At 51.7% G+C, this 27512-nt stretch overlaps 2 protein-coding genes across 2 annotated transcripts in view; one reads left to right on the top strand and one right to left on the bottom strand.

Annotated features, from left to right (window-relative positions):
• The first annotated feature begins 287 nt into the window (after positions 1–287).
• LOC140723030 (uncharacterized) lies at positions 288–7748 on the top strand. The gene is made up of 3 exons (XM_073037656.1): positions 288–573; positions 1895–3536; positions 7404–7748. The coding sequence occupies exons 2-3, from the start codon at positions 1911–1913 to the stop codon at positions 7638–7640; spliced, it is 1863 nt and encodes a 620-aa protein (XP_072893757.1). The 5' UTR covers positions 288–573; positions 1895–1910; the 3' UTR covers positions 7641–7748.
• Positions 7749–9248: 1500 nt separating this feature from the next.
• The window catches only part of nek9 (NIMA related kinase 9), a 33624-nt gene continuing 15360 nt past the window's right edge, over positions 9249–27512 (bottom strand). The window contains exons 12-24 of the mRNA XM_073039490.1: positions 26767–26967; positions 24980–25026; positions 22953–23114; positions 22409–22517; positions 21016–21177; positions 20587–20757; positions 20081–20140; positions 19402–19562; positions 19037–19156; positions 12997–13152; positions 11603–11800; positions 11301–11354; positions 9249–10776 (exon numbers count right to left, since the gene is read on the bottom strand). Coding sequence (XP_072895591.1) covers positions 10606–10776; positions 11301–11354; positions 11603–11800; positions 12997–13152; positions 19037–19156; positions 19402–19562; positions 20081–20140; positions 20587–20757; positions 21016–21177; positions 22409–22517; positions 22953–23114; positions 24980–25026; positions 26767–26967 — 1772 coding nt within the window. The 3' untranslated portion in view covers positions 9249–10605. The remainder of the gene's footprint in view (positions 10777–11300; positions 11355–11602; positions 11801–12996; positions 13153–19036; positions 19157–19401; positions 19563–20080; positions 20141–20586; positions 20758–21015; positions 21178–22408; positions 22518–22952; positions 23115–24979; positions 25027–26766; positions 26968–27512) is intronic.

Raw genomic sequence — 27512 nt, forward strand, 5'->3', positions numbered from 1 at the left:
TGCGGAACACCACTAGTCACCGGCAGCCAATTAGAAAAGGCCCCATTTTCCCCACTCTCCCAACCTTCCATTAATGAATAGTATCTTTCTTGTATTACCATGTAATGTCTAATCTAGCAACCTCATGTGCTGCATCTTCTCAACAGCCTCTGAAAATCATTATGGGATGTATCGTTCGGTACGGATCTTTGCCGCTTCTTTCTGTTGCTTCTGAAAGCAGCAACAGGTCAGGTGACATAATGCGGTATCCCGGCAACCGAAGTAAACAACAGGAAACTGTTGACAGAGACCCGAGTAACCCGATCGGGGAGTCAGGGAAAGAGTATCTGCGTGTTACCGGATCGGAGTGTAACCGATTCAGAGTGTAATCGGATCGGAAAGAGAAACCGGATCAAGGAAACAGTATCGGACTGTAACCGGATCAGAGAAACAGCAGCACATAAACCGGATCGGAGAGAGAAACAAGGTCAGGGAATCAGTATATGGGTGTAACCCGATCAGAAACACGGGGAATCTGAGAGAAATCGGATCGGTATCCAGACCCGATGTAGCTGCAGAAGGAATAGATCCCAGGTCCGTAAAACTCAATACTTTCCGAGAAAAAATTCCTTGCCGGTGTGAGCGTTGGAGAGAGGAAAGGGGTGGGATGGGGGGGAGAAGGGGTGGAAGTGAGGGAAATGAAATTAGTGAAGTGGGGATATTAAAGAGGGGCTGTCTATTTTGGGAGGAGGCCTGGAGATGTGGAAGTTCAGCACTTGAGAAAATGGATAACGCGCTAAGCCCAGATGCCCCCAGGGCATTAACAACAGTTGATCTCCATTCACTCCAACTCACCCCCTCCCAAGAAAGGACTGATTTTGCCCGGGGTTTCAAAGAGAGGACGGCACCCACCAAGGAACTGGTGAGCAGTTATATCATAAGACATAGGAGCAGAAATAGGCCGTTTGGCCCATCGATTCTGCTTCCACATTCAATTATGGCTGTTTCCTTTCTCCCCTCTCCTCAGCCCCACTCCCCGTAACCTTTGATGCCGTGTCCAATCCAAAATCTATCAAACTCTGCCATAAATACACCCAACGACCTGGCCTCCACAGCTGCCTGTGGTAACAGATTCACCACCCTCTGGCTAACGAGATTTCTCCGCGTATCAGTTGGAGCTCGGGGACTGGATATTTGCAGGAGTCAATGGCGACTGGAGCAGAGGGCAGACTGATCTAAAGGACAAATGGTCCAATGGGCAGGGCAGAAAGAGTTCGGTTCGGGACCACGTGACGAAGGGGGCTGCCGGGGAGGTCAGCTGATCCTTACGATGGCTATGGTGATTCAGAGGGTTGGGAGGGGCAGGACTGGCACCTTAAAGTTCCGAGCTGTACAAGTTTCAGGTGTGACGTAGAGGATTTAAGTCAGGAGCGGGAGTCATACCTCTGAATATAGAGATTGACCTTGGGTTCTGCAGGGATCTTCCAATGAGGCTACGGAGGCAAAACGGATCTCTGCACCGGGGTATACAGTCAATGGCCAAAGTGAATTGGAGGGACAGATGTCGCCAACGGCAGCAAGTTAGAAGGGTAGTGGGTTACCTGAGGATCTTAACTTTCCCCGTGTGTTCAGGTAAACTCCCTCATTACCGCCCCTTCCTCAGTGTAAGCCGCGCTGCTGCTTCTCCCATAGCGTGATACCGATCTGCCATGGATCCCACGGGTTTCTGGAGGTCTTGGAGGGGGGGGGGGGGGGTTCTGTTTACACCCGACACTATGGGTGACCTAGTTGGGCAGGGAGTTGTGAATGAAGGTTCTTCCGTCAGGAGGTCTCCCCGTTCTCCCACTTCCTCTACCTCCCATCCCCTCTCCACCCGCTTCCCCCAACAATAATCTCGCTCTCCTTACCCTCACAGATCACTGGGCCAGTTAATGGCCGTTTGGCCAATGGGCCCCTATCTACAGATCGACCCACTCGGCAGGGGGAGGGGCTCCAGCAAGCTGCCCCCCATCAGCTCCGAAACCCCCGGCTTTTCCAAGCTGGATGTGCTGAGAGACCGGCTGCAGCAGAGGCTGGAGAGGGAGAGACAGGCTAAACTGACAGCCATGTACCGACAACAGTACCACCAGGCTCTGCTCCGACTACGGGCCACCTGCCTCCCCCAGGCTCCCCGCCCACCACAGCCTTACCGCGCCGAAGAGCAACAGCCCAGCTGGTCACCAGGGGCCAAGCGGTGCCCGGGTATCGACAGGTCCCAGCCCCTGAAGCCCATCGACAGAGCAGCCGGACCCTGCAGCGACGTCAGCCCAGGGGACCCTGAATCGGACTGGCAGAGGCTCCCGCGACAGGAAGCCCCGCAATGGCCTGGCGTTAGCTACCGTCCCTCCCCGCCCAAAGCCCCCAGCGACAGGGACAGGGAGACGGAGCTCGAGCCGCCGCGACCTCTCCACCGAGGTCGGGCAGGGCAGCGGCCCCAGCCCTGCTCACTGGCAGACCAGGGACGCAGCCTGACGCACGCCCGCAGCAGGGAGAACCTCATCGAGCAGCAGCTGAGGAGGATCGAGGCAGAGCTGAGGGACATCCAGAGGCAGCGGGAGGCTGAGGAGGAGGAAGAGAAGGAGGACGAAGAGGGGGCAGAATGCGTCGAGATAATGAGGGTGGAGAGGGAGAGGGGGTGGCAGAGGGAGAGGAGTGACAGTTTGGGGAGGCACAGGTCAGAGGAGGAGAGGTCAGAGGGGGAAAGTTCAGAGGGGGAGAGGTGGGGGAGGTCAGAGAGAGAGGGGTCAGAAGCGGATAGGGAGAGGTCAGAGAGAAAGAGATCAGAGAGGCAAAGGTCAAGAAGAACAGGGGAGAGGTCAAGAAGATCAGAAGGGGAAAGGCCAGGGAGGTCAGAGGGCGTGAGGCCAGGGAGGTCAGAGGGCGTGAGGCCAGGGAGGCATTGGTCGGAGAGCGAGCGAGGGAAAAAAGAAATAGGGAGTGAGAGGGAAGAGAGAGGAAGGGCGAGGGAGAGGAACAAAAGGGAAAAGTGGGAGAGATCGGAGAAAGAAAGGCTGGGGGAAATAGAAAGAGAGGTGAAGCTGAGGGATAGAGTGAGGGTGAGGGGAGAGAGTCGAGTGGGTGGCGGAAACTGGGAGAGTGCACATGGCCACAGGGCGGGAAGACAGAGTGACGGGAGGGAAGGAGGGAGCGACAGGGGGGCAGCAGTGGGAAACGAGAGCCCGCAGGTCGCAGAAGAAGACTGCGACCACTCAAACCCGTTTGCAGGTTACGCCGAGAGCCCAGCCGAAGTGAAGCAGAACTCACGGAACACGGAGACGGAGCGCGGGGACGGCGAGCAGAGTGGGGATGTGGGCTGGGACGGACACTACTCCCCCGAAGAGAAGGCTCACTGCTCTTACTGCGGCCGCCGATTCGTTCTGGACCGACTCGACACTCACACGGACATCTGCAAGAAGGTGTACATGCGAAAACGGAAAATATATGACTCTGCGCAAAAGAGGGCCAAGGGGACGGACCTGGAGAACTATCAATGCAGCCACAAGATTGTTCCGATACCGGTGAGGAAAGGGGCTTCTCCAGAAGGGTTACATGGGAACGGGAGGATGTGATACAACAAATCTGTCCAGGAGTCCACTGCCTAAGAGTGATTGACAGTTTTTGAAATCTGCGCGGGAGAGTCCTTTAAAAATGGAAAAGCCATTGCATTGGGGCAGTTCCACTCTCTCGACCTCAGAGGTCTGGGTCCAGTGGCACGAGACAGTTTGAATCACAAACTGGGGATTTTCATTGGTTGCAGTGCAAGATCATGACTTTTGTGCCTTGTCATGCCCTTCGTTTTCAACGAAGCGTTGCAGAACCGCTTTCCTGGCCGCCGGAGCTGACATCACATGCTAGGGCAAAAACTACTTCACCAGGATGTGGGGTCCGCCGGACACCCTCACCTGGTTTACGCCACCTGTTGAAGCCGTTTACCGGGGTGGGCATGCTGGTTAAATGGACACAACTCGGCCTCGGTGACCGGAGGCGGGGTGGATGGACCTCTCGCTGACCGGAAGTCTGTGATCAGTGTGCACCGCACGGATCGGGGCTGGGACCCTTGTGGTTTGTGATTCATATTAGCGACTTGGCGTGAACACAGCGTGAAATATTATTGCACACAATACTCCAAATTTGGCGAAAGTAAACATTATGTGCAGTTCTGGTCAGGTAATTACAGGAAAGATGTTAATAAGATTGAAAATTACAAGGATTTTGCCGGGACTTGAGGACCCGAGTTACGGGGAAAGGTTGAATAGGTTAGGATTTTGCTATCTGGAGGGTTGGAGAATGAGGGGATATTTGGTAGAGGTATATAAAATTAGGTGAGGTATAGATAGGTTAAACGCAAGCAGGCTTTTTCCACTGAGGTTGGGTGAGACGAGAACTCGAGGTAGTGGGGTTGACGGTGAAAGGTGAAATGTTTAAAGGGAAGATGAAGGGGATTTTCACTCTGAAGGTGGTTAGAGTGTGAAACGACTGTCAGCGGAAGTGGTGGATGCAGGTTCGATTTCAACATTGATGAGAAGTTTGATGGGAGGGGTATGGTCCAAGTACGGATCGATGGGACTAGGTAGGGTAACAAGTCAGCACGGGATGAAAGGGCCTCAACCTGTGGGAGGTTTTGCACTTTGGAAAGTCCCGTTGGTGTTGGACAACACATCATGAATGGTCGGGCCCCAGACAGTACTCTAAAGGTGAAGAAGACCTGTCTTAATGAGTCAGACTAACCAGTTTCCACCCAAAGGATGGCACAGGAGTTTGCTGGGAGCGAGTCTCAGAAATACTCTGACAAGCACTTGAATCAAGTTTCAAAGGCAATGGACCAAGGCGTGGTTTAAAAAAAAGCACCGGAGTACTGTACCCCGCTGTTACACAGTGACAGACCCGCCCCCTCCAGTACTGTGCCCCGGTGCTATATAGTGACAGACTCGGTCCCGCCGATACCGTGGAACGCACACAAAATGTTGGAGGAACTCGGCATGTCAGGTGGCATCTATAGAGAGTAATGAATAGTCGACGTTTAGGGCCGAACCCCTTCATCAGGGCTGGGGGAGAGGAAGAGAAGCGAGAGCAACACACTATTCTCCCTAACTTCCGCCATCTCCAACAGCATCCTGCCAGTAAGCTCATCTTCCACAGCAACCTCCCACCCCCGCACAGGCAGTTCACTTTCCGCAGGGATTGCTCTTTCCTTGACTCCCTTGTCCGCTCGTCCCTCCCAGCTGATCTCCCTCCAAGTACTTACCGCTGTAGGCGACACAAGTGCTACTCCTTCACCATCACACATAGGCGCAGAATTAGGCAATCCGGCCCATCGACTCGGCCCTGCCATACCTTTATTATCCCTTTCAACCTCCACTTTAAATATACCCAATGATTTGGCCTGCACAGCCGCCCGTGCAGTAAATTCCATGGATTCACCATCCTCAGTCTAGCTGAGCAGTTCATTCGCATCATCTCTGTTCTGAAGGGGCGTCTTTGTATTCTGTGGCTGTGGCCTTTGATTCTAGACTCCCCTACTACAAGAAACATCCTCTCCACGTCCACTGTATCTAGGCCTTTCAATATTGGATAGGTTTCAATGAGATCCTCCCTCATTGTTCTAAACTCCAGCGAGCAGAGGCCCAGAGCTATCAAATGCCCCTCATACATTTACCCTAGTTCCAGGAATCATTTTCTTGAACGTCCCCTGAATCCTCTCAAATACCAGCATTGTTTCTTAGATAAGGAGCCCAAAGCTGCTCTCAGTATTCCAAGTGTGGTCTGACCAATGTCTTATAATGTCTCAGTATTATATTTCACTTATATATTGTAGTCCTCTAGAAATGAATGCTAACAACATTTGCCTTCCTTTTGCAGCTAAGATTTCTGAATTTGCCCTGTTCAGAAGTCTATGCCTCTATTCCTTCTATCAAGTGCATGACCATACACTTCCCTACTCTATATTCCATCAGCCACTTCTTTGCCCATTCTCCTAATCAGTCCTTCTGTAGACTGCTTGCCCCTCTACTTATCTTTGTATTGTCTGCAAACTTGGCCACACAGTCATCAATTTCATCTTCCAAACCACTGACCTATAATGGGAAAAGAAGCTGTCCCAACACAGACCCCTGTAGAACACCACTGGTCACCAGCAGCCAAGCAGAAGAATGCCCCTTTATTCACCTCCTCCTTCCCTACCATGCAGGGCAACATTTCACCTGCGAGTTTATTGAGGTTATCTACTGTATCTGGTGTTCCCAGTGTGGCCTCCTCTACATCGTTACGACCTGATGTAGTTTCTGGCACCTCTTTGTCAAGCACCTTTACCCTCTCCGCTGCACAAGGCAGAATTTTCCAATGGCCACTCACTTTATTTCCACTTCGTATTCCCATTCTGACAAAGTCTGTCCATGGCTTCTAATGCAACAACGAGGTCCTTCTCAGGTTTCAGGAGCAACACCTCATATTCTGTCTCACAATAGACAATAGGTGCAGAAGTAGACCATTCGGCCCTTCGAGCCTGCACCACCATTTTGAGATCATGGCTGATTGTCTACTATCAATACCCGGTTCCTGCCTTGTCCCCATATCCCTTGATTCCCCTATCCATAAGATACCTATCTATCTCCTTCTTGAAAGCATCCAGAGAATTGGCCTCCACTACCTTCCGAGGCAGTGCATTCCCTCATGGCTCCATAGTTTCCCTTGTTCAGCTGCAACACTGACACCTCCTGATGGCACGAACATCGATTTCCTCTCCTCTACCCCCCTCTCTTTTCCCATTCTCCACTCTGATTACCCTCTCACCCCTTCTCATTACCTGTCCATCACCCCCCCCCCCCCCACCCGCTGGTGTCCCGTTCTCTACTTTCTCCCATGGTCCACTGTTCTCTGTCAAATTCCTCCTTCTTCAGCCCTTTACCCTTTCCACCTGACACATATCAGCTTCTCACTTCATGCTACCTCCACCACCGATCTACCTACCTCTCCCACCACCACCTTATTCTAGCTTCTACCCCCTTCCTTTCCAATCCTGATGAAGGGTCTTGGCCCAAAATGTCAACTGTTCATATCTCTCCATAGCTGCTGCCTGACCTGAATTACTCCAGCATTTTGTGTGTTGCTCAAGATCTCCACCAGTATCTGCAGATTTATGTTTTTGTTCATGACCCACTGGTACTGTAACCTGGTGTTAAGTCTCCACCAGTACTGATCCCAGTTTTCTCTACACTCTGTATTGGAGTGTTGTCCAGACCCGTCCTTCAGGACAGTCTTGGTTGTCAGGATAGACGCATGCTTGGGACAGATGTTGTATGTTGCTGCCTGTGTGTGTGGGGATGGGTGGTCTTGGCTCAGTGTAGAAGGTACTGACGTAGATCTTTTTCCATTCATCCTTGGCACAGAAAGTCAACTGGAAGAAGAAGCACGATTCCTTCATCCGGATGCTGCACGCTGCCCAGCAGGCCGAGTTGGAAGTGTATCGCCGCAGGAAGGCGGCTCAAACTGCACCAGCGGGCGCAAACCGCCCAGACTTCATACAGTGCCCTTCCTGCAGCCGCCGCTTTGAGCACAGCGTTGCCGAGGGACACATCCCCAAGTGCATGAGTCTGCGCAGCTGGCCTGGCCCTTCCAAGAGGTAGCTGAACCACTCACCCAGCCCCGGGCAGTGGACCAAGCAGGGAGCAGGGAGGAGGGAGCTGTTCCCGGGCTGAAAACACCAGCCCCAGCCAAAGGAGAGACTAATCAAATTGTATCACTTCATTTATTTAAATAAATAAATATAATTATCAAATGGCAGTAGCTATAAAGGAACAGCGTCTCAACTGTGTCTGTCCTCCAAAGGTCCACCACAGTCAGGAACACTTCTTATGTGTACAGCAGAGTACTGTCACTACTACAGAGCCTGATAATTACAAGGCTTTGAGCTTAATGTCAGAATAGGGAAGTTATTGGGATATATTCTGAAGCATAGTATTAAATATTGCTTGGACAGGGAATGATCAGAGACTGACAGCAGAATGGTGTCAAGGGCCAACCTGGTGTGATGAATTGGACTACTTTTTTGTGTGGAATTTAGTATATTGATGAGTGCAGGGCAGTAGACGAGGATCTTTAGTATCTCTCAGCAAATTAACACAGCCACGCACCAGCAGAGCCAGGCTGACTATCCCAATCAACCCCTACCAGTAGATAGTTTGTCTCAGAGTATCCTTTCATGGAGTCCTACAGCATGGAAACAGCCTTTTGGCCCAACTCATCTATATGCTGATCATATTGCGCAGTGAGCTGCTCCCACTAAGTTTGGATTCATAGGATGGGAATTATCTGCCATATCCCAACTGCCCTTTATTTGCTATCTAGTTGTCTGTTATCCCACTTGTGGCCATGAAACACTTCTGCCCCTCATGGACCTTGCTCCAGAGCCCTGGGCTTATCTGAACAACCTCATCTTCCCCATCACAGACTCACTCTGTCCTATCCACCTCCCTCGCACTTGCTTTCAAACTAAACCCCAATGTTTTCTCTCTGTCCCAGTACCGGTGAAGCCAACAACTGTTCTTACCTGCATGAACTCTTCATACTTTCGGAACACAGGGAACCTCCTCACTCCAGAGAAACCTCTACACTTCTACCTCACTGTCTATTCTCTGACTTCAACCCACTTGCTTGATGCCAGTGCCCTGTTGTCCCCTAGGTGTATGCTGAGCCTGGCAGTGTTCTGTAAGAATACCCCGCCACCCTGGATTCAGTGCCGAGGAGTGAGGGCAGAGTTCATCCGCCATTCCCCACCCTCTCCCTCCCCCCGTCTGTCAATACTGCACACACTCCGTCACCTGCCCCAGGAGGGAATGAGTCCTCTTCTGGGGGAGAGAATGTTTCCAAAGCTGGGAGAGTCTAGAACCAGAGAGGACAGCCTCAGAATACAAGGACACGCCTTTACAACAGAGATGAGGAGGAATTTCTTTAGCTGGAGGGTGGAGAGTGTGTGGAATTAATTGCCATGGACAGCTGTGGAGGCCAAGTCATTGGGTATGTTTAAAGTGGAGGTTCATAGGTTCTTGATTAGTAAGGGCGTCGGAGGTTATGGGGAGAAGGTAGAAGAATAGGGTTAAAAGGGATAACAAATCAGCTATGATGTAATGGTGGGGGGGTTCCCAATAGGCTGAACGTCTTCATGGTTGCGGACAGCCCTCTCTGAGTTTCATCTACCCAGGACACCTTTAATTCACTGAGTCACACAAGCTTGGCAGATTTCAAACAGTTTAATTCTGATTACACCCTTCTTCAAAGTAACAATGAGCATAAAAAACTTAGTGTTCAAACTTTTAGCGTCTGAGGTCTCAGCTCACTGGGCTGTGGAGTGTATGTGAGCCCGGGAACGGAGGGGAGGGAGGCAGCTCCAAGCATTCCTGGCCCCCCTGAGTCAGCAGCCAGGAACATTCCCAGGACACACAGTGAAGTGGGAAAAAAGAGTATAGGGACTGATGGAACAGGAGGGAGCAGCATGCCTCAAACTGATCACTGAGCTGCTCCTGGTCACACAGTATCCTAACTCCATGAGCTGCCCACACCAGGTCACACTGACTCTCCCTGGGGCCCTGAGCCAGACCAGGGGCACTGGCAGTGGAGATGGCACAAGTTCATGAAATCCCACACAGAGCCAGTGAGGTGCCTGAAGATTTGTGGCTTCCTTGCACCTTTGCCCCAACACTCTGTGTCTAGCCCATCGACTAGCTGCTTTTTCCCACAGCGCTGAGGAAGTGGGGGTGAAGCAGGGAGAAGCCCCAATCCTTCTGCTGCCAAACCCAGGCATCTGTGCAAAGCGCTGCTCAACACTGTAAACTCACTGAGGGTGTTTGGTTCTAAGGCACAGGAGTGAGCTGAGTGCGGGGTGGATCTGAACTACTTTAAGGCACCGAACTTAAAAGTGACCCAAGCTGGAATCTACAAATAGTGGGCTTGGATCACCTCTGGGAAAGATATACAGTGAAGCAAACTCACCATGTACAGCGCAAGGAGTGAACAGGTAAACGTTCCAACACCATTCCCAGTCAGCGTCGACACCCACATAACACACCATCACACTGCCTCACCCCTGGGTGCTAAAACACTTCAACGGCCAGTGGCAGCCTGCTGTAGTAAGGGTTTTCTCACAGTCCTGGGCTCCTTCCTGCGGGGTGGATGTGTGTAGGAGAGAAAGAAAGTTTGTGTGTGTGTGTGTGTGTGTGTGTGTGTGTGTGTGTGTGTGTGTGTGTGTGTGTGTGTGTGTGTGTGTGTGTGTGTGTGTGTGTGTGTGTGTGTGTGTGTGTGTGTGTGTGTGTGTGTGTGTGTGAGAGAGAGAGAGAGAGAGAGAGAGAATGTGAGAGAGAGGGCGAGTGAAAGGGCATGTGACAGTGTGTATGAATGAGAGAGAGGGAGAGAGAGAGAGAGAGAATGTGAGAGAGAGGGCGAGTGAAAGGGCATGTGACAGTGTGTATGAATGAGAGAGAGGGAGAGAGAGAGAGAGCCACATAACAAGGCTGCATGACACTGACACACTCAGGGAAGTGTCCTATGTCAGCTTGGATGGAGGCAGAGGAAGTAAGGGCAGGCAGATAGCCCACACTACTCGATGTGACAGAAGGAGCCGGAGCCTGGGGGTGAGGCGGGGCTGGGGGGCTGGGAAGGTCCTGCTTCAGCCTCTGTCAGCCTCTCCCCACCGCTCCCCGCTCGTTGTTCTCCCAGGGCACGCACAGCAGCCCACAGCCGACGATTCTCCTCCTCCTGACTCTGCACCTGTAGACAAAGGGCATCGTCACAGCGCAGAGTACAGGCAGATCAGTGGGTAAAGGACATTGTCACCCAGCACAGAATACAGGCAAACTAGTCACCCAGTGCTAAGTACAGGCTGACCAGTAGGCAAATGGCATCGTCACCAAGAACAAAGTACAGGTGGACAGTGAACACAATCACCCAGTGCAAGAGTATGTGGACTAATAGGCAGGGAGCATCGTCACCCAGTACAGAGTACAGATGAACAAGTGGACAAAGGCACCCAGTGCAGAATACAGAGGGACAAGAGGACAGGGCATCATCACCCAATGCGAGTACAGACAGAACAGCAGACAGGGAGCACCATCACTTAACAGAGTACAGGCGGACCAGTGAACATAGAGAACTGTACATGCAAACTAGGACTCAAACCCATGCCACTGGCACAGCACTCTGACACAACCCAAGCACGACAGCGACTCCACTAAAAGCCCTGCAGAACATGGTCCCTCACCCTGGGGTTTGTGTTGGGGGAGGTGTCCACTGACCTGCTTTTCCAAACGATTCACTGTCTCCTCATTAATCTTCAGCCTCTGTTCCATCTGTCACAACAGAACAGACAAAGGGTTTCAGTGGGAGCTGAGGTGTAGGGAACAGGACGTGGTGTAGGGAGCGAGGCAGAATGGGGTGCAGGGAGTGGGTGGGAGTTCCGTGGGTTGCAGGCAGCGGTGCTGGCTGGAGAGAGCCCAGTTACCCTGCATCTCTGTCTCTCAGTCCTGTTGTGCTAGGGATGAGGCTGTGGGGTGGTTTGTATAGGGAGGGGGGTTGGTGACAGTGAACGCACACTTACCTGGGAAAGTAACTCCAGAACCCCACTCAGGCGGTGGATCTCGGCCCCAGAGTTCCGGTTCTTCTCCTCCAATGCCTGCTGCCGTTTGACGCACTCTGTCAGTCGCTGCTCCAGCTGTCCGAGCTCTGCCTGTACTTCACTGCACACACACCGTTGCCCGGGAAACGTGGAACCATCCCCTGAGTCTGCTCCATTCACCTGCATGGGGGGGGGGGGGGGGGAGACACCAGGGGTGCGAGGGGAACACGTTCAATCAATAGCACCAGGCATACCTTCCAGCTGCAGTCACCTCACCTCTCCTCTCCCCATCCCCATCACTGGTGACCAGGGACCAGGTAACCAGATAACTGGATCCCCTACACACAGGTAACCCCGTTAACCAGATGTATGCCTATCCTTATTGGTGACAGTGTTAACCCAACCTCCCTTCCCCTCAGTGGTCTGTGGGATTGCTGCCACCAGAGGGGCTTAGTGGGTCATGGTTCAAAACTCCCCCACCCTCCACCTACTCCTCCACCATCTCCTCTCCACTCCCCATTAGTAACTGTGTCCACTACCTCCCTCCCCATCCTTTTAGGGCAGTTCTGGGGTGTGGCCCCACTAGACATTTCAATAAATATCTGCTCCCGTTATTTCCCCTATACTGGTTGGGAGTCTCTGCCTCCACAGCACCTTGGGGAGCGCAGTCAGACACCCTCCACCTTTTGGCTGAAAACCTCCAGAGCTCCTCCGAGCTCTTCCCTCGCACATCAGACCCACATCTCTCTGACATCAAACAACTCTCCATGTAGAAATCTCTCTCACCATCTAGCTGATCTACTCCCTCATAATAATAGCCCTCCCTCATACCAGATCTGTGTCCGACCCTCTGATATTAAATATCCCTGCCACCTAGAAACACATCTCACCACTCACCTCATCCACCCTCTTGTAATAACCCCCCCCCCCCCCCCCCCACCCTCAGTGCCAGGAGAACAGACCCGGCCTATCCTGTCTCTCATCATCAGCATATCCAATGACTACTGTGTCACCTGTGAACCCCCTCCAATGTCAGCATATCCTTTCTCAGGTAAGGGGCTCATCAGGTACCAGAACTGATCCATATGTATGACGCAGGTCCCAGGTCCCAGCTCTCCCTGCTTGTCATGGTCCTGCTGCTGTGAGTGCTCCCTGCTCCTGACCTGGACCTGTCACATAGGGTGGTTGTGCAGCTCTCAGTGCAGACGGCAAAATGCGGCCGCTCTAACCCAGCGCCCTGCCCAACTGCCCCACCCATAGTGACATGGCCCCACATACTGAGGAACCCACCCCCACATTCTCCATACATAGTGCTGAGCCCTAACCCGTGTTTGCTCTTCTACTGGTGGACTCAGGCAGAGCAGGTCTCTCCTTACCACAGCTGGCACATCAGCCGAGCCCGCCGCCTGACCCCTCTCCTCCATCGCCCTTGGCTGCCCATAGGGAAGGGTTTCCGCTTTCGATCGAGATGACAGCTTGGCTGCTTCCACTGGGCTCTCTGGGACTGCGATGAACTCTGTGTTCTCCAGTTCCTGCGGAGCAACAGGGTGCAGATGTTAAACTGGTTTCTCAACTCGCACACTGTACACAGCAAAACCCATGAGCCCCAGAAACACAGAGTGATATGTACACACATACCCAGTTACATATGCAGTCTGCATGGACACAGGAGACAGTTAGGGGGGGTGGATAAAGGAGGTGTTGGTCCATCTGCCTCAATCAGTCAGCGCACTGAGTCCAGCATAGAATATTACAGCACAATGTTGTGCTGCCCCTTTAACCTACTCTAAGGTCAATTAAACACTTCCCTCCCACATAGCCCTACAGTCTTCTATCAACCATGTGCTTATCTATGAGTTTCTTAAATGTCCTAATGGATCTGCCACTACCACCACCCTGGCAGTGTGTTCCATGCATCCACCGCTTTGTGTAAATAACTTACTTCTGACATCTCCCCTATACTTTCCTCCAATCACCTTAAAATTATGCTCTTTTTTATTAGCCATCTCCTCCCTGGCAAAAATTCTCTGGCTATCCACTCAATCTATACCTCTTAGCATCTTACACACCTCTATCAAGTCACCTCTCATCCTCCTTTGCTCCAAAGAGAAAAGACCCAGGTTGCTCAACCTATCCTCATAAGACATGCTCTGTAAACCAGGCAGCATCCTGGATAGACTGGAGATGTTTTCCCTGGGGTGAAGGAAGCTGAGGTGTCAGGCAAGGAGAGTCCAAATCTAAAGTGATGTCCCTCTTCCTTCCCTTTCTCCCATAGTCTCCTCTCCTCTCACATAACTTCTTCTCCAGCTCTTTACCTTTTCCACCTATCACCTCCCAGCTTCTTACTTCATCCACCCTCCCCGCCCCAGCTGGCTTCACCTATCGCCTTCTCGCTTGTCCTTCTTCCACTCCCCCCTCCTTTACTCTGGCTTCTTCCCTTTTCCTTTCCAGTCCCGAAGAAGGGTCTCAGCCCAAAATGTCGAAATTTTTTCCTTTTCCACAGATCCTGCCTGACCTGCTGAGTTCCTTGTGTCTTTTGCTCTAAAACAAGCAGCACAGGTTTAGAATGAAAGGGGAAAGAGTTAAAGGAAAACTACGGGCCAAGTTTTCCACACAGAGGGTGATGGAGGGAGGTGAAACTACAGCGCTTGGAAGGCACATGGACACAAAAGGTTGGAGGGATTTGGTTCAAATGGAACTGACTTACATGGGTATTGGCCTGGATGAGTTGGCTGAAGGGCCTTTTTCTTTGCTGTATGACTCTGTGATTCTATGACTGAGGTGTACACAGGGTGTGCAGTCAGGCAGAAACTGCTTTGCACAGGCTGACACACAGCATGAACATGCAGGTAGGCAAGTACATGGAGCACTCTGGGCAGGGTTAGTGGCAGATGTGTATGCAAACACCCCGTGGAAACGTGGACACACACACACATACAACCCGTGGAAACGTGGACACACACACATACACCCCGTGGAAACGTGGACACACACACATACACCCCGTGGATGCCTGGACACATACACATACACCCCATGGATAGGTGGACACATACACATACACCCCATGGATGCGTGGACACAGACACATACACCCCGTGCATGCGTGGACACATACACATACACCCCATGGATGCGTGGACACAGACACATACACCCCGTGCATGCGTGGACACATACACATACACCCCGTGGATACCTGGACACATACACATACACATACACCCCGTGAATGCATGGACACATACACATACACCCCATGGATATGTGGACACATACACATACACCCCATGGATACCTGGACACACAGACATATACCCCGTGGATGCGTGGACACACACTAATACACCCCGTGGATACCTGGACACATACACATACACCCCGTGGATACGTGGACACACACTAATACACCCCGTGGATACCTGGACACATACACATACACCCCGTGGATACCTGGACACACACACATACACCCCGTGCATGTGTGGACACATACACATACACCCCATGGATACCTGGACACACACACATACACCCCGTGCATGTGTGGACACATACACATACACCCCATGGATACCTGGACACATACACATACACCCCGTGCATGCGTGGACACATACACATACACCCCGTGGATACCTGGACACATACACATACACCCCATGGATACCTGGACACATACACATACACCCCGTGCATGCGTGGACACATACACATACACATACACCCCATGGATACCTGGACACATACACATACACATACACCCCATGGATGCGTGGACACATACACATACACCCCATGGATACCTGGACACATACACATACACATACACCCCGTGGATACCTGGACACACACACATACACCCCGTGGATACCTGGACACATACACATACACCCCATGGATACCTGGACACATACACATACACCCCGTGCATGCGTGGACACATACACATACACCCCATGGATACGTGGACACACACTAATACACCCCATGGATACCTGGACACACACACATACACCCTGTGGATACGTGGACACATACACATACACCCCATGGATACCTGGACACATACACATACACCCCATGGATACCTGGACACACAGACATACACCCCGTGGATACGTGGACACATACACATACACCCCGTGCATGTGTGGACACATACACATACACCCCATGGATACCTGGACACATACACATACACCCCATGGATACCTGGACACACAGACATACACCCCGTGGATGCGTGGACACACAGACACATACACCCCGTGGATACGTGGACACACACACATACACCCCGTGGATGCGTGGACACATACACCCCATGGATACCTGGACACATACACATACACCCCGTGGATACGTGGACACACAGTAATACACCCCATGGATGCGTGGACACATACACATACACCCCGTGGATGCGTGGACACATACACCCCATGGATACCTGGACACATACACATACACCCCGTGGATACCTGGACACATACACATACACCCCGTGGATACCTGGACACACACACATACACCCCGTGCATGTGTGGACACATACACATACACCCCATGGATACCTGGACACACACACATACACCCCGTGCATGTGTGGACACATACACATACACCCCATGGATACCTGGACACATACACATACACCCCGTGCATGCGTGGACACATACACATACACCCCGTGGATACCTGGACACATACACATACACCCCATGGATACCTGGACACATACACATACACCCCGTGCATGCGTGGACACATACACATACACATACACCCCATGGATACCTGGACACATACACATACACATACACCCCATGGATGCGTGGACACATACACATACACCCCATGGATACCTGGACACATACACATACACATACACCCCGTGGATACCTGGACACACACACATACACCCCGTGGATACCTGGACACATACACATACACCCCATGGATACCTGGACACATACACATACACCCCGTGCATGCGTGGACACATACACATACACCCCATGGATACGTGGACACACACTAATACACCCCATGGATACCTGGACACACACACATACACCCTGTGGATACGTGGACACATACACATACACCCCATGGATACCTGGACACATACACATACACCCCATGGATACCTGGACACACAGACATACACCCCGTGGATACGTGGACACATACACATACACCCCGTGCATGTGTGGACACATACACATACACCCCATGGATACCTGGACACATACACATACACCCCATGGATACCTGGACACACAGACATACACCCCGTGGATGCGTGGACACACAGACACATACACCCCGTGGATACGTGGACACACACACATACACCCCGTGGATGCGTGGACACATACACCCCATGGATACCTGGACACATACACATACACCCCGTGGATACGTGGACACACAGTAATACACCCCATGGATGCGTGGACACATACACATACACCCCGTGGATGCGTGGACACATACACCCCATGGATACCTGGACACATACACATACACCCCGTGGATACGTGGACACACACTAATACACCCCGTGGATGCGTGGACACATACACATACACCCATGGATACCTGGACACATACACATACACCCCATGGATACCTGGACACATACACATACACCCCGTGGATACGTGGACACATACACATACACCCCATGGATACCTGGACACATACACATACACCCCATGGATACCTGGACACATACACATACACCCCGTGGATACGTGGACACACACTAATACACCCCGTGGATACGTGGACACACACACATACACCCCATGGATACCTGGACACATACACATACACCCCATGGATACCTGGACACATACACATACACCCCATGGATACGTGGACACACACTAATACACCCCATGGATACCTGGACACATACACATACACCCCATGGATACCTGGACACATACACATACACCCCATGGATACCTGGACGCATACACATACACCCCGTGGATGCGTGGACACATACACATACACCCCATGGATACCTGGACGCATACACATACACCCCGTGGATGCGTGGACACATACACATACACCCCATGGATGCGTGGACACATACACCCCATGGATACCTGGACACATACACATACACCCCATGGATACGTGGACACACACTAATACACCCCGTGGATACCTGGACACATACACATACACCCCGTGGATGCGTGGACACATACACATACACCCCGTGGATGCGTGGACACATACACCCCATGGATACCTGGACACATACACATACACCCCATGGATACGTGGACACATACACATACACCCCGTGGATGCGTGGACACATACACATACACCCCATGGATGCGTGGACACATACACCCCATGGATACCTGGACACATACACATACACCCCATGGATGCCTGGACACATACACATACACCCCATGGATGCGTGGACACATACACCCCATGGATACCTGGACACATACACATACACCCCATGGATACCTGGACACATACACATACACCCCATGGATGTGTGGACACATACACATACACCCCATGGATACCTGGACACATACACATACACCCCATGGATACCTGGACACATACACATACACCCCGTGGATACGTGGACACACACACATACACCCCATGGATACCTGGACACATACACATACACCCCATGGATACCTGGACACATACACATACACCCCGTGGATACGTGGACACATACACATACACCCCATGGATACCTGGACACATACACATACACCCCGTGGATACGTGGACACACACTAATACACCCCGTGGATGCGTGGACACATACACATACACCCCGTGGATACCTGGACACACACACATACACCCCGTGCATGTGTGGACACATACACATACACCCCATGGATACCTGGACACACACACATACACCCCGTGCATGTGTGGACACATACACATACACCCCATGGATACCTGGACACATACACATACACCCCGTGCATGCGTGGACACATACACATACACCCCATGGATACCTGGACACACAGACATACACCCCGTGGATACCTGGACACATACACATACACCCCATGGATACGTGGACACAGACACATACACCCCATGGATGCGTGGACACACACTAATACACCCCATGGATACGTGGACACAGACACACACTCCGGGCATACGTGGACACACTGAGCAACACTCACCAGGACAGGCTGAGAGAAACATGAGTCCCGATACACAGAACAAGAGACAGTGGACACACATGCAGAACATTGAGAGACGTTGTTCAAAGAGAGAGACACACACACAAACCAAGAGGTGCTCGGGAGCAGGAGACGGGAGAGGGGAGAGGGACACACACACTAAGAGATGCTGGGTTGAAGAGTGAACCAGCTGACCCACCTTGTCCTTCGTCGCCCTCAGCTGCCCATAGGGAAGGGTGTCCGCCTCTGATCTGGATGGCTGCCTAGGTGCTTCTGCTGGGCTGTCTGGAATTGGGATGAACTCAGCATTCTCCAGTTCCTGCAGAATGATAGGGCGCAGGCGTTAAACCAACTTCTCAACTTGAATACACCCAGATGTGCACCTACACACGTATGTCCCAGACATACACACATACATAAAGAGGAAGGTCAGTCTGTGGGGAGAGGGAGTGTGGGGCAGTCAGTCTGGGGGAAATGGAGAATCAAACTTCTCCAGATGAGTTATCCACCCCCACCCCACACCCACTCCCATGCATGTGTGGACACCACCAGGCTCCTCCCTACCTGTAGTAGCCACTGGGGGCAGGAGGTGTCAGTCAGCTGGCTGGAGGTGGTGAGCCGGTTGAAGAGGCCGACGCCTCGTTTGTCCTCAGCTGTTCGTTTCATCCGGTTTTGCCGCTCACGCTCGGAGACGGCCTCGTCCTCTGGCAGAGAGACCTGTGTAACTGGGCACACCACAGGGTCAACTCAGGGAAGGGAAAGCGAGTGAGTGAGGGAGGGTCTCAGGGGAAGGGTGAAGGAGGGAGGGATGAGAGAGGTGTCTAGGGTGAGGGAAGGGATCAGGAAACTAGTTACAACCTCCTAAAGCCCCATGCACTGGTCTTAGGGGAAGAGCCATTTGGACTCTGACCACCCTCACCCCAAACCCTGGACAGTGAATACATACACACACGGTACACACATGACAATTACACCCATTCATTGATCGTAGTTCACTCCCCTACACATATTACACCCAGTATCTCAAACACAGTATTAAGCACAATGTTACACACAACATATCCTGTTATTCTCTGTAATCACACACTTTAAATTAAGTGCCTCTAACACACATTCACCCTATCACATGTGATGATGCACAGACTGTAGCACACACAGTACGACACTCGTTCCACATGACGCGTCAGTCGCACACTGACACTGACAGCGTCTGCTGAGTTCAGCAAAGCTATGCAGTACTCACCAGCTCCAATGGAGATCCCACTGCTGTTGGAGCGAATAGTTTTAGACACAAACACGATTTCTGGAATGGAAAGACAGGGAGAGTGTTTCTGGAGGCTGCTCCATTCATCATACCTGTCCTGCAGAGTACCAGGTGCCCTTGAGACGGGAGTGAGAAGGATCTCACCCACACGTGCAGACCTCACTGGGACTGCTAGCGGTAAGAGTGAATGAGATACTTTGCACATCCTGGGCACTAACTATCAGGAATACAGGCACCCATCCGTCAGTGCCACCAGTCCACATCAGACAGCAGGGAAAGGCCCCATCCTACACTGGGAATGTAGACTACCTGGGGGTAGTACTGAGGGAGTATCCTACTGTGGGAGGAGTGGTACTGAGGAAGGGTCACATTGTGGTAGGAAGCAGTACTGAGAGTGTGTCGCATGGTGGGAGGGGCAGGAGCCTTGGGCTGTTGGTGGCGGGGTAAGCAAGGGGAGGCTGTATCGGCCAGTCGCAGGCACTCACCAGCTATGAGGATCGTATGCCAGCCCCTACAGGACAAGTCAGATACGTTGTGCAGTGAACCGAAGATGGGCCGAGGCCATGAGGTGCAGATCTCTGAGCCGAACCCTTTCTCGTTGACCGTCATTCCGAGCCGACCATTCCCTCCGTTACCCCAGGCGAAGATCTGGTTATCTGCCAAACATTCACAGCCATTAGCACTGACACAACACTGGGGTGGGGGGGGGGGGGGGGGGCAGTCTGGAGATCAGGGCACGGACACCAGACGAGATCGTGGATTGGAGCACGGAAACCTCACACGTGATGTTGTGTATGCAGGCACACACTTGTGATGCTGTGTGTGGATGTGTGAGATGTGTGCGTGCACGTGCGAGAGCATGAGCATGTGCGTGGCGGGAGGAGTCGGCTAAATCCCGATTTTCCCTGACGTACCATCGGTGGATGCGATGGTGAACCCGTCTCCACACGACACTCTGGTCACCTGCTTCCCTCCGAGGGCCCCCACCAGAACGTTGATGCCATCTCGTTTCCTGTAGTCTCCTACACCCAGCTGCCCGTATTTGTTACAGCCAAACGTCAACAGGCGCCCTCGCTCTATGTAACAGACACAGACACATTAAATCACCCGTTGTCCCACCCTGATCCCGGACACGGGTAATTTCGACTGTGCCCTTCCCCAGCCCCTAATCCAAGGATAATGTCGATTGTGTGCCTCAACTGACCCCTGTCCCACCCCAATTCCCTAATGACTTCTTCCATGGATTGGTTGGTGTAGGAGGCCATGCGTGGGTGTAGTGCTGAAAACAGCCAGCGGGTTAGGCAGTGTCGATGGAGACAGAATGAGTTATGGTGATGGGCGAGGAAGGAATCTTCGTCACAATTCTAAGCTAGGATCCATTCTGACTTTGATGCCAAATTAAACTAACATTCCCCCACCCAGGTTAGTTCACGTGCCTAAAAGCCTATTATATCAGCCTCCTCCACTATCCTCAGCAGCACAATCCAGCCACAGTCTCTCTGTGTGAAATACTTGCTTCAGAAACCTTATTTGAACTCTCCCTCACACCTAAAGCTGTGTCCACTATTGTTTAACATTTCCACCCTGGAGAAGACTTTGGCTGTCTATTCTACCTGTACCTCTCAATTTTATACAAGTTATTAAGTTCTCCTGCCAGCCTCTGCTGCTCCACAGAAAACAACCCAAGTTCATCTAACCTCTCTTGATAGCTCATGCCCTCTAATCCAAGCAGCATCCTGGTGAAGCTCTTCTGCACCCTCTCCAAAGCCTTTACATCCTTCTTATAGAGGGGTGACCAGAACTGGACACAATTCTGCAAACATGGTCTTACTGAAACTTCATACAGCTGCAAGGACCTCCTGATTTTTACTTCCAGGATCAACAGATGCTGCCCCATCCACTCAGTGCTTCTAACATATTCAGTTTTTATTTCTGCTGTTGGGGTCATAGAGTCATAGAGCACTACAACATAGAAACAGACCCTTCAACCCATTTAGTCTGTGCTGGCCTGATCTTCTGATTAGTCCCACTGACCGACACCCAAACCAGAGCCCTCCATATCTCTCATCCATGTACTTATCCAAGCATCTCTTAAACGTTACAATTGAATCCTCATCCATCACTTCCACACTCACAACCTCTGAGTGAAGAAGTTTCCCCTCATGTTCCCCTTGTTTATCATTACTCCTGTTGGACTGAGGGATACACGGACCTCCATGAGGTTCTACATGGATCCCCTTGTGATTTGATCATTTCACCTGTTGTCTGAGGGATACATAGATCTCCCCTGTTCTCCCAGTTGCTCACCGTCGATGGCTGCGGTGTGGGTCTTGCCTGCAGCGACGGTCTTCACCCTGTAGATGGCCAGCTGCTTGGATAAGGTCAGTGTTGTCATGTAGGGCACCTCCTGGTCAGGCTGTAGAGTGAACAATGTGGCTGAGAGGTTGGGTAACCACTGCTGGCTCTGACCTGCTCACTAACCCCGACCCCTGGGGTCACCACCGCACCTCCGACCTGTTGCTGTCCCTACCCTCCGGGACACAGAGCGCATGGCAGAGATATCCCACCCATCACTTGAAGACCCAGCCCTTGCCGTGGGCTCATACTCAAAGGCACAGAGGAAAAAGGAGGTATCCCACCATGACCTCTCCTCCATTATCACCCATATCACACCACCACGTGTCCCAATCACACCTCCCCAGGGTAAACAGCCGAAACACCAATGTCAGCACATGTCGGGGTGGGGGAGGGGTGATGCGTCAAGGGTAGGGTGACAGGGAAGGTGATGTTTTGAGGGGAAGGTGTGTGTATCAGGGAGGGGTGATGTGGGCTGGTCTGAGCCCATCCTCACCTTGTTGTGCTGGGTCCTGAGGCCCCTCATGTAATGGTTGAGGCCGAGTTTGTTGTACTCGTTGTTGCCACAGGCCAGCACCTTCCCACTCTGGGTGACGAAGAAAGTGCCATCAGACCCACACTGCACCGACACCACGCTCAGGCTCACTGGCACGTCCACCTGTGGCAGAGGAACATCATTAATGAGTTATACTGGCTGTGGTAACCACAATCTCTATTAACCAATTACACTGTTAAGCACATCCTCTGTTAATCAGTCATGTGTGCAGTGATAACCACAAGCCCTGGTGTTAACCAGTGAATGAGTGCTGGGTCAAGCTGCACACAGGGATATAACACACCCAGCGACACTGCCGGGGAGTGCTGGCCATTTGGTCAGAGACTGGTTCTCTTATAGAGCCGAGTCACCAGTGCCCAACCCATCAGTTCGACCCCACACATTCAAGACAGCTCCCAGCAGGGATAACATACCTCTCACTCACACCCCTGTGCTCCCTCCCACAACCACCACTCCCTCCCTTTCCCCTGCAGTCCCATCCCTCCTACCTGCACTCCTTCCGGTGCTCTTGGCCCCAACCCATCAGTCTCTGGACCGTTTCCCTCTCTCACTACTGCCCTCCTCTTACACTATCATTGCCACTGCCTCCTGCCCTGACTCTGGTGACTACTCCCAGAGACTGTCCTGTAGGGTGGGGGGAGTAATATCCTGCCCTTTCATACCTGCTCTCCCTGTTCATTCACTAACCCTCCCTGAATCACCGGTACACATTGCACCCTGATACTGTACACCTTGTTAGTCTGCTTCACCTTTCTGGGTATCAACAGCCCACATAAAGATCAGAGACACCCCACCCCAACTCTCACACCTCACCCCCACACAGCATCAGGTACAAGGGCTCCTTGTTACCTCTTCCCTTACCCTAGATCCTGAACCAGGCTGCATACATCTCTCTACCCCATCCCTCCCACACCTTTGCAACCCTACCCAACCCCACGCAGTCCCTCCCTGATCAACGGATCCAGCTCCTTCCCACCCCCACAGTCCATCCCAAATCGACAGATCCTACCCCCTACCCACCTCCACACAGTCCCTCCCCGATCAATAGATCCCAGTTCCTACCCACCCCCACACAGTCCCTCTCCAATCAACGGATCCCACCCACCCCCTGCCTGATCAATGGATCCCACTCCCAGACCCCAGCCCCTCCCCAATCAATGGATCCCACCCCACACTGTCCTTCCCAAATCAACGGATCCCACCCCCACCTACCCCCTCACTGATCAACAGATCCCACTCCCAGATCCCCAGCACCTCCCCAATCAACAGATCCCACCCCCCCAGACTCCCAGTCCCTCCCCAATCAACAGATTTCACCTCCAGACCTCCCAGGCCCATACAACCTTTCCCACATCTCCCTAAGCCTCCCTTATCCTCACATCCACCACCCTCACACAGCCCCTCCCACGTTGATGGGTTAATTGGTTACTGTAAATTCTCCTGTGACTGGGCAAGGGTCAATTCACGGGTTGTTGGGTAGTGTGGCTCAAAGGACTGGAAGGGCCTATTTTGTACCGTCTCTCAGTAAATATAAAAAAAATCTTCCCAAACTTTCCACAATCAACCTCTACCCTGACCCACCCCGCCAGATCAACCATCCCACTACAAATATTCCCCCACTCCTCCCATTCCCATACCAATCCTCCCACATCTTCACCCCCAGTACAACCCCTCCCGTAACTTCAATCCCACAGTGCCCCCACATCTTCATCCTGATACAGTTCCTCCCACATCTATCAATTCCACCCAAAAGCTCCCTCAACCTCCCACCCTCACCTACAATTCCTCCCCAATCAACGAGTCACATCCCAAATCCTCCGCAAACCTCCTACCCCGCCCCCTCCAACATCTGTCCCCACCTCCACAGGTGGAATTTGCCATTTGAATGTGTACAGTGCAGTATAGAGAGTACACAAAGCAGAGTTTACGTTTACACAACTTGGAACATGTGGTCTAGGTGCACTCACCCTTTCTGGGTACGGGTAATCCTCCTCTGAATCCAGCCCGAGGCGCCCTGTAACCAACAACGAGCACTAAGTTCCAGCAAAGTTTGGGACAGCCACCCAGCAAAATCCACAGGACACAGCACCCACCACAATACTCAATCACCACCTGTTGATCGCACCCCCCCCCACTCCCCAAGCCTCCAAACCAAACACCTTCCAATCCCAGCCTTAAGTATTCCCAGCCCTCAACACCAGAGAATAGCAGCACAGTACTCTACTCGGACACTCAAACCTAGCCCACCACTTAGTCTGAACACAGCAGTGTACACTGGATGAATTCCTCCGTCATTAACTATTAGGAACTAATATAGTTTTATAGTACTGTGCTAGTATTATTACTGTTCTAATTTGTTCTGGATTTCATTTAAATACATAACTTGTTATACAGTTAAATGGTAGTTCATCTTTTTAATACCTTTTTAACTATTTCCATTAAACTTTGGCGAATTGGGCCAAAATGTACTGGTCCTGATGTGTCCCAGGATCCACTGTAATTTATAGTAATTCATTTCTTTGCACTGTACTGCTGCTACAAAACAACTAATTTCATCTGAGAGTGATAATAAATCTGATTCCACTTGCCTGTATTAAATCATAGAGTGATTAAGTTACACAACACAGGAACAGGCCCTTTGGTGAGCGTAGCAGGTTACCCAAGGTTACACCAGTACTGAGATCAACTCAGGAAGCGGGCAAGGAATGGCTGAGGGAATTTAATTCAGACAAGTGCAAAAAAAGATAAACACAAGAGGCTCTGCAGCTGCTAGAAATCTTAAGCAACATACACAAAATGCTGGTGAAACTCAGCAAGTCAGGCAGCATCTATGGAGGGAAATGAACAATTGATGTTTCAAGCTAAGACCCTTCATCAGAACAGGAAAGAAAAGGGACGGAGTCTGACTTGCGAGTTCCACCAGCATTTTGTATGTGCTACTCAAATGCAAAGAGATGCATTTTAGAACATAGAACAATACAGCACAGGCTCTTCAGCCCACAATGTTGTGCCAACCTTTTAATCTACTCTAAGATCAAGATAATCCTATCCTCCCACATATCCCTGCATTTCTCTTTCATCCACATGCACAAGAGTTTCTTAAATATCTGTAATGTATCGGCCTCTAGCACTACCCCTGGCAGCTTGTTCCATGCACCTGCCACTGTGTAAAAAAACCATACCTCTGACATCCCCCTCTATACTTTCCTCCAACCACCTTAAAATCATGCCGCCCTCACATACTGGGCTGCTAAACCAGAGCAGTACTTATGCAGTGAATGACAGAGCCATGGGAGTGTAGTGGAAAAGAGAGACCGAGGGGTACAGGTACATAGTTTCCTGAATGTGGCAGTATAGATAGGCAGGGTAGTGAAGAAAGTGTTTGGCACACTGACAGAGTGGCCTGTTGCCTTAGGCAGACCCTGGACTTACCCTCCCATCTGTGGAGGGGTGCAGATGTTCCTAGCAGTACTGGGTTGAATAATGACCTTGAGTTGCTCGGACTCGATTTGTTGACTGAGTTGGGTCAAGAGTTCACGTTGCTGGGTGATCTGAATGCCACATGCTGACAGTGAAGTTTGAGTAGATGGATCCTGAATTAGGTGTGTGCTTTGACCTCTAACCCAGGGTAGAGTGACCTGCCCTCTGCACCCTGACTCCTGCCTTCTGCAGCAGGGAAGTGTAACGTTCTCTCTGCACCCTGACCCATGCCTTCTGCAGGTTCTCTCTGCACCCTGAACTCTGGGGTACTCACCGTGCTCACCGCAGCCCCAGGCGAAGACCTCTTTGTTCCGTGTCAGTGCCACCACGTGATTATCGCCGCAGGATACCTGCTGGACGGCATGATCGAGGGAGAACTCCACCAGCACCGGCTCCAACACCTCCTGACCGTTCTGACCATCACACCCAATGCAGCCGTAGTAATCGGAACCAAAGGCATACAGATGTCCCTCATCTATCACACATTAGAGGGCAGTGATCAGGGGGTGGGCACAAGGAGCATCATCCCCACAGTACTGACCATCTACACCTCCCCCTGCACATCGTCCCATCGTACATGCTCGGGCTCCGACACAGAGTGAAGCTCCCTCCAATACAGTCCCATCACACTCCCAGGGTCAGAGACAGAGTGAAGCTGCCTTCACTGTCCCAACACACTGTCCTGGGGTCAGAATGATGTGTTGCAATGTGCGATGGTGCTCTATACAGCACTGCAGTCTGTGACTTTGCCTGACAGTGCAGTGGTGAAAGTGTATGATGTTGCTGTACAAATGACACCATGGGCTGTGATGATGTACTGTGACTGTGACCATATGTGACAGTGTACAATCCCGTGGGCTGTGATGGAGTGGAATCCTGCATGCTGTGGGGGTGCGGAACCTCACAGGCTGTGACAGCGTATAATCCCGTGGGCAGTGACATTGTGTGACGGTATACAATCCCGCATGCTGTGACTGTGTAGAATCAAGTGGACTGTGACTGCAGTCTGTGCCCCAGCCT

This window comes from Hemitrygon akajei, chromosome 3 (genome assembly GCF_048418815.1).
Source record: "Hemitrygon akajei chromosome 3, sHemAka1.3, whole genome shotgun sequence".
In the NCBI taxonomy this organism is placed as follows: domain Eukaryota; kingdom Metazoa; phylum Chordata; class Chondrichthyes; order Myliobatiformes; family Dasyatidae; genus Hemitrygon; species Hemitrygon akajei.

What these genes read in the sequence shown, in the direction of transcription:
- LOC140723030 (XM_073037656.1), top strand. Translation starts at nt 1,911, where the DNA reads ATGGCCGTTTGGCCAATGGGCCCCTATCTACAGATCGACCCACTCGGC. An exon ending in ACAAGATTGTTCCGATACCG is followed by an intron (nt 3,537 to 7,403) that starts GTGAGGAAAGGG and finishes TCCTTGGCACAG; the next exon opens with AAAGTCAACTGGAAGAAGAA.